Source organism: Alnus glutinosa, chromosome 8 (genome assembly GCF_958979055.1).
Source record: "Alnus glutinosa chromosome 8, dhAlnGlut1.1, whole genome shotgun sequence".
NCBI classification, from domain to species: domain Eukaryota; kingdom Viridiplantae; phylum Streptophyta; class Magnoliopsida; order Fagales; family Betulaceae; genus Alnus; species Alnus glutinosa.
Window position 1 is genome coordinate 27873392 of NC_084893.1, and position 12111 is coordinate 27885502.

At 35.2% G+C, this 12111-nt stretch overlaps 1 protein-coding gene across 1 annotated transcript; it reads right to left on the reverse strand.

Annotated features, from left to right (window-relative positions):
* Positions 1 to 2289: 2289 nt before the first annotated feature.
* Positions 2290 to 6776, reverse strand: LOC133876462 (indole-3-acetate O-methyltransferase 1). The gene is made up of 4 exons (XM_062314739.1): positions 6625 to 6776; positions 5892 to 6308; positions 4379 to 4654; positions 2290 to 2930 (listed from the first exon to the last, which is right to left on the reverse strand). The coding sequence occupies exons 1-4, from the start codon at positions 6733 to 6735 to the stop codon at positions 2577 to 2579; spliced, it is 1158 nt and encodes a 385-aa protein (XP_062170723.1). The 5' UTR covers positions 6736 to 6776; the 3' UTR covers positions 2290 to 2576.
* Between the last annotated feature and the right edge of the window lie 5335 nt (positions 6777 to 12111).

The window sequence follows — 12111 nt, forward strand, 5'->3', positions numbered from 1 at the left end:
TATTATACGGTGTGGATAAGAACGGAAGGCACGCTCGGTAACCATCTCCCCTCCACTCCCCTGCCTTTTTATTTTTCCAAAAAAAACGTCGACTTCAAGACATTTATTTATTTCACTTTTTATATCATGTTACTCACTTTTTATTACTATTCAACGATAATTCTTTCTCCATAAATGGTTACCAAACGGTGCCTTCGAACAGTGCTTCTGGACTGTCATAAAGTTTGGTGTCGGATTGTCATGGAAAAAGCCGTCAGAACTGAGAAGAATGATGCAGGAGGCAGTTATGTTGGAACTAAATTTTTATCCTACAGCGTCTTGCATTTCTATCTCATGGTTATTTGATAAAAATGAAGTTTTTAGCATTATTATTTATGAGTAACATTAGAAATTACATTTTTATTTCATAATGTTGATGCGGTTATCTTAATCAACTCCCCATTTTTTGTAAACAAAGATTAGTTGGAATTGTCCGTAACTATTTAGAAATATTTGTAGGATAAAAATGTAGTTTCTACTATTAATCTTTACTATTAATCTTTCCGTTAACTAACCATTGTAATTACCCCTAACCATTTTCTATCTTGTTTTGTCCTTGATATTAAAAGATTTAGTCTTTCTTGTTTTTGTATGAAGTAACCTCGTTTGCTAGGCTTCTGTTGCGTACATCGCCACAACTACAAGATAAAATTTGTTCTGGTGTGAAAATGTGGAAAAGCCAAGCGATCCTGTTCTCATCTATAACACAATTTATATTATTGGTTCATTTTACTCTTAACCCCCTACTTGGAGTAATAACTAAGCTATTCTTCCTTGCAAATCCCGTCAAGTATATATCCTATATAGCCCATTATATACGCACGCTGTTAGCACTCCAAATCTTTCACTGATGATAAATTAATGGTTATATCTGAGAAAAAGGGATGAGATTAGACCTCTGTTTTTCTCTTTCTCAAACATCGATTGTTGAGTTTATGAAGCCAAAGTGCTTATGGACGAAGAACAAGAAGAAGAAGAGGCAGGCGCAAGCAAAAGAGCAGCAGCAGCAGCAGCAAGAGCAGACGAAAATGGTGAAGGAGCTGACTCTAGAGGAGTGCCTTAGTGCTTCACCAGGCTATGCTCATGAATGCAAAAATGGAGGCCATGAATACCATGTTCTTAAACAGTTTTTTGACAGGATTTATCCAGCCTTTTCTGGAGGAGATGAAGATTACTCTTTCCCGAGGGACAGTATGGAACGGCTATTGAAAGTTGAAGAGATTGATAGAAGAGAAATGGGTGTTTCTTCATTAAGCAGAAGCCAAAGTGGAAAGGTAAAGAAAAGTGTGAGATTTAGACTACCTGAAGAGGCTGATATCATTAGATTCTCTTCACCAGAAGAGAGTATTTTGAAGAGTTAGAGAAGTTTGTAATACTTTTTCTCATGTACTTGATTACAATCTTAATTTGCTTTCTAGTTGTTGACCCACATCGATCGGATTGTGGATTTCATAATGGTGTAAACCTTTGCAAAACCTTCTGTATCTTTCATGGTAGAATGTTATGTGTCGGTATATCTTTCAGGTTTCTTTATTTCTTATCAGTATTTCTCCATTTCAGTGAATTGGAGCTCTGTATGAGTCATGCCTATCAACCATAACTCGCTAATTTTGTATTGGGTTTGTGTCGTGTTCACATTTCGTGTCAAAATTGCCAACTCTAAATGTCGCGTGTCATTTTTGAGTTATGTCGAGACATGGGTATAAAACTATAATTATCAATCTTAATCCAAAACATTTAATTAAATGAGTAAGACCTATAAACCCGAATCTACTAATCTTGTTTGGATTCATATCAGGCTACATAATGTCAAAAGTTGTCATCCCCGAGGTTGAAAAAGAAAAATGGACAATAGATGAATACTTTTGAAAATTAACAATTGTTTTTTTTTTTTTTTTTGGGGATTAGTGAAGGAGTACAAAGTTATGTAGTAACCGAAACAACTACCATTTCCTAGCCCCGACCCCACCACCCCCCCCCCCCCCCCCCCCCCCCTATATGGCCCTATGTATTGAAAAATGGATTAAAGTAAAATAAAAGTTGAATTCAAATGGCATTTCGCAACTTGTTAGGTAAAGAAGTAAGCCCTTCATTCATACAGCACAGACATATAATAATGAGTTAAAGAAAGCAGGATGAAATTATAGGTTTACTAGCTTAGTTTGGATTCTAGGGAACACAAGGTCACAAAAGCCATCAAGTGGAAAGGTCACTGCGGTAGCACCACAGAAACACAAAAGAGAGAGAGAGAGGAGTTGAAATAGGTTTACTAGCTTCATTTACTTCGTTTGGATTCAAGGGAACACAAAGTCACATAAGCCATCAAGTATAGAGGTCACTACAGTAACACCACAGAAACACACAAAAGAGAGAAAGAGAAAAAAGAAAAAAAGAAAAGGAAAAAAAGAAAGTGATGATCAAAAAGCCTTCTCCTACTCTCACTTTTGTGTGTGTGAACTCTATAGTCTACGCAATAGAATGGCACACCCCCAAAGGGAGAAAGAAAAGTCTTTTCCCCTCTCTTTTTCTGATTTGCTCTACCCAAAAGAAAGGGATGCCACTATGTGAAAGAATTGTAGCTGCTCTAGCATCTCTTTAGCATGGCTAGTGGCTCGGCGCTCCACTCTCAAAAATAGCTCCTCGCTAAGCCGGTCGCCGATGTGTGCATCGACTAGGACGCCGGAGACACTCCGGCAGCTGTTGGCTAGAGCTCGACCAACCTCGGCTTCATCGTCCGGCTGGTTAACCACAAGAGGGCTACCTCCTTTGAAGACCTCTAGCTTGTTAATGGCGAAGGAGCCATCGGCCTCTACCACCTCTTTGAAGTCTTGTAGGCTTGGTGCATACACCGGAATGTTGAAGTTGTCACGTTTCTCGCTGTTGATGAGGCCCTATCATTTAGAAGCCATGCAATAAAATCAAAATCGTGTTAAATATAAATTCTCAACTAACGAGGAAATTAAAATATTAATTGAATAATTAAACTTAATTACCATTCCTTATTAACTTCAACTTTTGAAATAACGGTTGATTTAACAATAAAATGGTACTCTTCAAACTTATTTTACACTAGTTAACGTAACATGTTTTAAGTCATTTTTCAAGTCAATAACTTAAAAAAAAAAAATCACTTAAAATACGTCACGTCAATCGATATAAAATAGGTATGGATAATAACATTATTCATTAAAAAAAAAAAAAAACCAACCTAAAGTAGTCTACTTTGGTTTCTTGAAGGGTGGCCAACCTTTTCGAGTGTTGAAAGAAAGTATTTTATATTTTAGTTCATCACAAGTGGGACTTCCATGTCTATGAAGCCTCCCCATCCTCCTCAATGAAGGTGAGATTTGATTTCTAACCTTTATTAGAATTCAAGAGGTTTTACTATCAACAATAAGAGCATTTTTGGAATGAACATATTGGAGAGGTTTGACCAAATTCACCAATAGCTTTTGAAGAAAGTTTTCCAATAATTTGAATTGAAAAAAAAAAAAATTAATTTATTAAAATGACGCATATCTTTAAAGCATGTAATTTTACTTTTAATTCTCACGTGTATTTTTAAAAATGCATATAAAAATCGCATATTCTAAAAAATAAATGTCAGTTTAATAGACTGAATTTTAAAAATTTTATTATTATTATTATTATTATTATTTGCTTTTGGAACAAATCGACATCCATATCAGAAGAAAATATATCTGCATCAAATTCTACTTGGTACTTCCTGGGCCTAGCTGGGAAATTAATGTTTATAGGTCCAAATTCAAGTTATAATCGAGCTTAGCCCACTTAATGATATTCTAAAGCTAGCTCCCCCCAAGGACAAGTACATTGGCAGGCCTAACTGATATGTGCTAAAGATCTTCTCCTTGTCATACATCTTTCTGTGATTTACTGTAAAACTGACAGACGACAAAAATCATCAAAACCTAATGATAATCACTGTACTCTCCTGATTAGAGCAGTTGATTAAGGGACAGGATCAAAGGTACATGCACTCACTTTGTTTCACAGACATGTTGGTCCCTTAATAAGTCATTAATAAATTCTCTGATCAACAATGATCCGATGGATCCAATGTCCTAATTGTCTTGCTATAAGATATGATTAAGCCAGCCCACTTGCCAACAGTAATTATTCTGCCGACATGGTTTTTGAAAAAAATGGATGGCAAGATCCAGTTTTGGGAGGGTATCGGACGGCTAGAATTTGATGTGGTTTAATCATAACCAGAGGATAAATTCAAATTCATAACAAGCCCCCCTGTAAACCAACAGCAGCTAATAATTTCTCCTTTTGCATGTATGTTACTGGGATGTTTTTATGGTATGATTACCTCTTGGACAAGATCATCCCAAGCATCCTGAAAGTGGGTCCCAAAGAGGAGCCCGGCCCCACCTTGGTCTGCGGGGTCCACCGAGGTCCTCCCTAAGCAAACAAGAAACATCGACCCACCTCTCTTCATCTCCTGTGATCTTGATCTCAAGAATCCTGCCAAATCAGCTTGGAACCGTTTTTTGTATGCGTTTGCTGTGCTCTCACTTGCACCGTGGATGAACACCCTCCCTTTGTTATAAGCCGTTGATCTCTTGTCTAGCACGCTCTCTGGCACCTGTGGAATATATAATTTAAATGAGAGATGAATGATTAAGGTAAAGTTCAAATTCAAAACTTTTACTCTGATAATATCATACTAAATTACGTACAACTTATCTCAAAGAGTAATGGTTCGCAGCATTAATCTATCTCAAAAGCTTAATTAACATATAAAAATAATTAGTCTAATCATTTAATTAGTATTCTCAACCTTAATTTATTAATTCTGTTACATTAAATTCAAAGTCCATAAAATTGCCCAAAAAGTGTACTCTAGCTAGTTATCATTTAGTCGTTGATCGAGCCGACTGAAGTAATATAGGCTGCTCCACCTACGACAAAAGACAAACAAGTTTCCTTTTCTTCTTCTCCCTTTAATTAGTTGGTCCTCATACCTTGAAGGATGGAGCGCAGCCGCCCTACTAGCTAGTAACTCTATCACTTACACTCCTAATTACGGTAAGCTTAATTAATTATCAAGCTTAATTAATTGCTTGAAGAACTCCAAGATGTGCATGACTTTGCTTTTTTTGGGGTGACTCAAATGTATGGAATTTAATTAACTCGTTCATCTCAACAGCTAACTGTTGCTAAGTAGCCCTAATATTCTCCTTGATCAGTTTTTAACCCCCTCTCAAACACACTTCTGATAATATTCTTTCAACCCATGCATATATAGAAGCTCGAAATCTTTAAGAAAGAGTAACATAATTATCATGTCTTTGCTTGTTAAATTTTTTGCCTTCTAATCTTTTTTTTTTTTTAAAAAAAATTTCATTAACAATTTTTCATCTTTACGTTACGTCAAAAATACTTTTTCAAACCAAAAACATCACGCGAGGTTAACAAACAAAGCTATATCAAAATCCTTCAAATAAATTAAAAAATGTTGAGGCACAATCATATTATGAACAGTGGTTTATTAAAGTTAGAAGCTAGCATTTTATTGTTTGTCTTCTTTTATTGGATCAAATTTCAGAACATGTCATTTCCTTTTTGGAAACAGCTGCAGTACTTCATTTCAACAGTAAAGAAGATATATAAATTTATTAACTTAGCTTGTTGCACCAACTTTTTGACCTTAATTCTAAAAGCCGGCAGTAGTAGATCATCTAACGGCTAAGATCTTCTATCTTTAGGGCTATGATATTAGCTAGGCCTGCATAGATATTATCCTTTGAACCAAATTATAATATTGTACGTACCCACGTAGGTACGTAGTATTATACTGCAACAATTAATTAATTACGTACCTGAGATAGCCAATGGAGGGAAAATGCGGAGTGGAAGACATCAATAGACCTAGCCGGAAAAAGTCTCCGGTAGAAGGATCCGGGAACCCCAGCGGCAAAGTAAGGTCTGTGATTGTTGGCTGCCAGGCACTCCTCCATGCTACTGCCGTGAATGGCTAGGGGAGGGAGGAGCTGGAAGAGGGTGTTGAAGTCATTACTAGGGAGGTCGGAGAAGAAAGCAGAGAACTCCGGCGGCTCGTAACCCAAGGCCTCGTAGCGCTTGATCATGTGCTTGATCATCACGTCAACGATGTAGATGGTGTTACTGCCACACGAGCATCCGAGGTCCACCACCACGAACGGGACCTCCGGGGAGTTTAGCTGGACCCCATCTAGGGTTTCTTCAAGAAGATGAAGCATGGATCGAGCATGTAGAGCCTGCGCATGCATGGACATCAACAAGCTCTCAAACATATATATATATATAATATGATAGACTCTGAACATATTAATTTTTACACATATATACATATTTTATATATATATGTATTCATGACCATATTTTTACAGTCATATATATAATATTTTTATGGTATTTTTCATTTTTCTCTGATCACTAAACCACAATCAGATAGAGATCGGTAGATCTGATAGAGAGATATTGAAGGAGGCCAGTGTTATAAATTAAAAGAAATATATATATTGACGTGAAAAAAACAACTATATATTTATATATATAGATTGGAGGAGAAACCTGGGCTTGGGAATTGTTGGCATAACTAGCTTCTCCTTTGCCTCCTTTCATGCTAAGCATCCTCTCAAGCTTCATGTTAGAAACCACAACATTGTCTCCTTTTGGAGCCATATATGTTGTTGCTGTAAGTCTGTGTCTTTATGGCTGTTGGGGGGGGGGGGGGGGGGGGGGGGGGGGGGGTTGGAAAAGGAGGCTTGCAGGAGTGGAATATATATAGAGCTAGAGATCGAGGACGGACTAAGGAAGAAGGTTGTGTTTGTACTCTGGTTAGGATCCTTGAGTTAGCTATATCTTATCTAATTTAACTAATTCCTTAAATTAGTTAGTTAATTAATAGTAATTAATTGCATGGTTTGTACAGGGTAATTGTCCACTAGTTGGTAGTATTCGAGGATCAAACTGATTCAGTTGTCTTTTACTACATAAATATAAACCTCCAACAAAGTAAAAAAGAGGCTCACCCCCTTAATATGGGCCTCACATGCTAACAAGTTAAAGGAGGCCCAAGATTGACGCCGGATTTTCATCGATGTTGTGCGTTGAAATCTCTAACCAAACTCCATCGGACGAACCTTGCCCCCGGCCAACGACTTACGTCACCCAAATCCGACTAATTAAAGTACATATACATGTCAAATATGAAGGGAAAAAAAAAAAAACTTTTCTTTTTGATGCCAAAATTTCTAAAAAGGTTCATTATTGTGTCTAGAACCGGTGTCCTCTCCAATTGTGAGCGGTCCTAATCGATACGGCTCAATTAATTGCTCGATCTGATAAAGGTACGTGTTAGAAGATTTAAAAGCACATTTATCACTATTGTTGATGAGGCATATATATCTTTAATGATCAATGTTACATTCATTTTACACGTGTTGCGATACCATTGGTTATGACGCCCGTGGTGGGCAATTTGTCAAAAAAAAAAAATTAATGAAAGTGAAACGGAGGGAGTGATTTGATAACAGATTGAACTTTATATAATGATCAATTTTAAACTCAAAAGTAATTTGATAAAAGGTCAAACCTCAAGGATTGGAACGGTATTTTTTTCGTTTCTTTACAAACCCTTTTATTAATGCATGGTTAATTGGTTGCGGTAAAACCAAAATTATCAATCATATTTACTTTTTTCCAAGAACCATGCTACAATAATTGAAATAGGTAGGAAAAAAACAAAAGAGCAACAAATCAATGAGAGGTGCCAACTAAAGGAACTTCAAAAAAAAATAAAAATAAAGGAAGAGACTGGTACCCCCATGCCATAAAGCTAGCACCAGAAGTAGCTTCCAATTACGGAAACAAGCAGCCCAGACACACATGATAAGCTTGAGAACGGCTGCCACTTGACACCATTATTGGACTTAAGTGTGTCTGGATTATATTGTATGTTATATAGTCTTGCCTCCATATATATATAAATTAGTACGTATAGAGTGAATTATTGACTAATAAGCCTCCACCACAACATGAATACCACCCTAATTAAACAAACTTACAAAATTGATGAACGGAAAGAGGCATGATAATTATCTACTTTTTTTAAAGCTACATACGTTTCGATAAGTTCTAAAAGAATTGTAAAAGAATTGTAGGTCTAGCAATTTTATTTTATTTTATTTTTGGCACATGTTGACATTGCAGTGCTAGTTAGTAAGAGATATGATTTTTTGCCGGGATGTGTTATTCCTACATCACATTACCTTATATCAATCTTACACCAAGACACATTGGGTCTGAGACTTATGTATATAGGACCCACATGCATGGGTCTCATACCCTATATGTCTTGGTGTAGGATTGATCATGTATGGTAATGTGATGTAGAAAAAGCATTTTCCTTTTTGTTACTCTAAGACACAACTCTTGACCACCTTGCACATGTGGCAAAGAAGTCCCCTAGCTAGTTTTAGGGTTTTTTTTTTTTTTTTTTTTTTTTTCTAAAAAAATAAAATAAAAAGTAAAAGTATAGTTGTCACGTGGACAAATGTGGTCAAGAATTGTATCTTGGGATGACAATGTATTATATCTCAATGGGTACGGTTGTGATTCTTACACAACACACTCGCATGGGGTGGGACCCATGTAAGTGTATTGTGTAAATATCATTTCTTTATCTCAATTAATAATTAGTCGGCTGATTCAATGGGTACGTAATTGACATTATCACATTAAATTAAAAAAATGAAATAAAAATGTAAGTTTCTGGCATTACTCATTTTAAAATGTTTTAAAGTTGGAGTTTATGGATGATCAGCATAAAGATTAAAGAAGCCTTTTACGAGATAATTGGGATCAAAGAGAGATCTATTAAAAGCCAAATGATGATTAATTATTCCCTGACTAATTAAACCATCACCCCAGAAATCAAGGTTCAGTTTGTACCTAACACTTTTTTAACTACTAATTAGACTTGTAGTCTTTGTTGGATTGATGTTGGTAGTAAAGCAAACATTTGGAAGCCACCCCCACGAGCCTTTATCGGCGCGTCCACGCCACTAACACTGCAAAATCATTTTTAAATCCCACGTTTACTAAAGGGTTTAATTCCTCCCAAAATGAGTGTCTCTTTTTCTTTTCTTTTTTTTATGTGATATAAATATGGAAATTGTTTTTATTTTTTTAAGAATATTTTATGTTACTTGTTAATATTTTTGTTTTAAAAATAAAAAAATAAAAGACATAACAAAAATTTAACAAACAGAGCCCCGAATTTTATTTAATATATATATATATATATTTTCTTTTTTCTTTTCTTGAGGATTATTTATTTATTTATTTTGAGAGGCTTTCCAAGAGGACTTGCTTGCCTTATGATGCTCCTCATTCTAGAATGATAGTAACGTTTAACTAGCTAGTTAGCATTTTAACGAAATAAATCAATTTTTCAAGCTCAAGTTCTAAAACTTAATTAATTAATGAACCTAATTTAAACAAACATCCAAAATCCTACTTAATTTGCTCCTCATATTACCTTATAGAGACTTGTTGAAAAGAGTAGGCCTAAAAGTACTACAACTTTTACTACAAAGTCATTTAATTATAAACTAATTAACTAAAAAATTCTTCCACCCAGTCTATTAATGTTAATTACATCTATTAATACTATTAAAAATACATATCGGAATCACATCCACGTTGTACAAAAGACTAGATCGAAGAAATTTGCTACAACCCAATTTGAATTAAGGAGATCGATTAAATAATAGGGAAAAAGGAAAAGAAACAATATAAAAATTATGATAATTGCAATTTAATTAAGGATATCGTCACCAAATTAATGATGATGAAGCTAGTCGACGACGTCGTTGAAAGTTGAAACGGTAACGGCGGGAGAGTGAAAGACATGTACCATTTTGAGCAAACTATTGAGCACGCACTGTGACTCTAGCTTGTTTCTTTTCCTTTATAATCTAAAAACCCGGAATCTTGTTCTCCATTTTGGCATTTTTTACCCTCAAATTAACTTTTCTTTAGCGACGACGTCTCTCTCTAAAAGTCTACAACGCCGTGATATTCGCTGATTCACGTGAAACGAGGCTCAACTATTTCTTCTATCTTACCTTTAACTTTATAACGTCCTAACTAACCTACAACATATAGCTAGGGTTTTGCTTGTATCTTAATTAATCCATGCAAAGATGTAAAGTAACTACGTACGTACCCTCTTCTTTAGGGTAGATCCGGTCCGAATTTTCAGCAATTTTTTATTCGGATGGCTAGTAATTTCGACGGTAAATATAAGAGAATCTCTATAAAGTCTATTTGTTCGAATGGGTAGAGCCGGAGGAAGGCCATTACCCCTGATCAATTCCTAAGAACGAAAAAATTTTAACCCTTAATTAACCCTTGTCCATAATAGTTTTTTGCTTCATCCGTGCGAACAGATGGATGAACGAGCAACTTAATTACCACTTATTTGGATAGGTGAGCCTAGCTCGTATTAGATCGATCTTTCACATTTGCTAATTGTTTGAATTATTAGCAATCCATACAGTAAAATCACTATAGATCTATATCCCGACGGCTTTGAATACTTATATATATATGTATTGGTTGCCCCTACTTGAAATCTATAATTGCCGTTGAATAGGCGGTTGTGCAATTTTATATAGTAAAGTATCGAGGAGATTGACGATATAATATCCTTTAGTTTTTTAGCTTTTTGAACAAAGATGGGGTGGCAAAAGTTTGTTGTGGTAGCTAAAGAGATGGTGGAATGGTCAAAAGAGGTGTGGTTATATTCCTTTTTCAATGCTATTGCTTCACGATTCTTGACTCATGAGGTTTTTCTACTGCTCATTATGGCCCCCATGCATCTAGATTTTGATCAGGGTCAAGGGCCTCACAAAGGTCTTTAAAATATAGAATGAATATTTTATGGGCGGTTTCTTTTCTTCCTTCTCTCCATGGGAAGAGATTGGACGGCCTGTTTATGAGTAATGTTATATATATACACCATATTTTTTTTCTTATAATGTTTACGTAGTAGTTTCAATCAACCATTAGATTAATTTTAATAATAATTAAAAAAAATTAATAATTAATTGGGACTGTCACATTAACATAATATTGTGGGGGGAAAAAATGTGGTATATATGCATGTCGATCATTAGAGGTTCTTAGTGTTAAACTAAGACAAAAGTAATTCTAGTGCATACGGTATATATATCATAATGATCATTCCTTTTAATTGGTTTTTGAACTTCATCATGCAACCATTTTGGATTGAATATTGTTATACACCACATTTTTATTCAACTTTGCTAATGTGACAATACTGCTAATTAATCTTGTTTCAAAGAAAAGAACAGAAAATCAATGGTTGATTAGTAATGTCACATCAACAAAGCGGAATAAAGTGTATTAGCATTGTGGATTTGACATATTAGCATTGTGGTACTGAACGTGTTTATTGAACCCAATCAAAAACCCGTCTAGCAAACTAGAAGTTTGTTCCTTAATTTTAACCTAACTAGCTAGAAGGTTGCTCTATGATCAAGATTTTCTAGAAGCATTCTCATTCCCCCTTTTCCTTGCTAGATGTTCCCCTTGATAGTAGTAAGGACCCTCCTTTATAATTGTTTTTCTTTCTTGTTACTTGTATCTTCTTTCTCATCTATTAAAAAAAAAATGGAAGTTAATTTCTTTACCAATATGTACTCCCTCTTTTTTCAGACTAGTATATATATGCATAGCTAGAGATGAGGTCTTTGTATATGTTATGGGTTGGTATATATGTTTACTTATTACTAGACCAGATTTCTGGCCTCAAAAAGAAGATCATTTGAATATGCATGTCAAAATTTGAAAACCTCATCCAAGCAAGGTTTTTGCAAGCCTGAAGAGGGACAGCTTACCTACAATACATTAAAAGCAGTAATGGTTTGGTACTAAATTTACCAGGCAAAATGAAAGAAGTTCTGGTTTTTGTCACAACCAAGATAGCTAGCTAGGTCTACTTTATAGATTTTCATAAAGAAATATTTA

What these genes read in the sequence shown, in the direction of transcription:
- LOC133876462 (XM_062314739.1), bottom strand. Translation starts at nt 6,735, where the DNA reads ATGGCTCCAAAAGGAGACAATGTTGTGGTTTCTAACATGAAGCTTGAG. An exon ending in CCAACAATTCCCAAGCCCAG is followed by an intron (nt 6,309 to 6,624) that starts GTTTCTCCTCCA and finishes ATGCATGCGCAG; the next exon opens with GCTCTACATGCTCGATCCAT. An exon ending in GGGATGATCTTGTCCAAGAG is followed by an intron (nt 2,931 to 4,378) that starts GTAATCATACCA and finishes TCTAAATGATAG; the next exon opens with GGCCTCATCAACAGCGAGAA.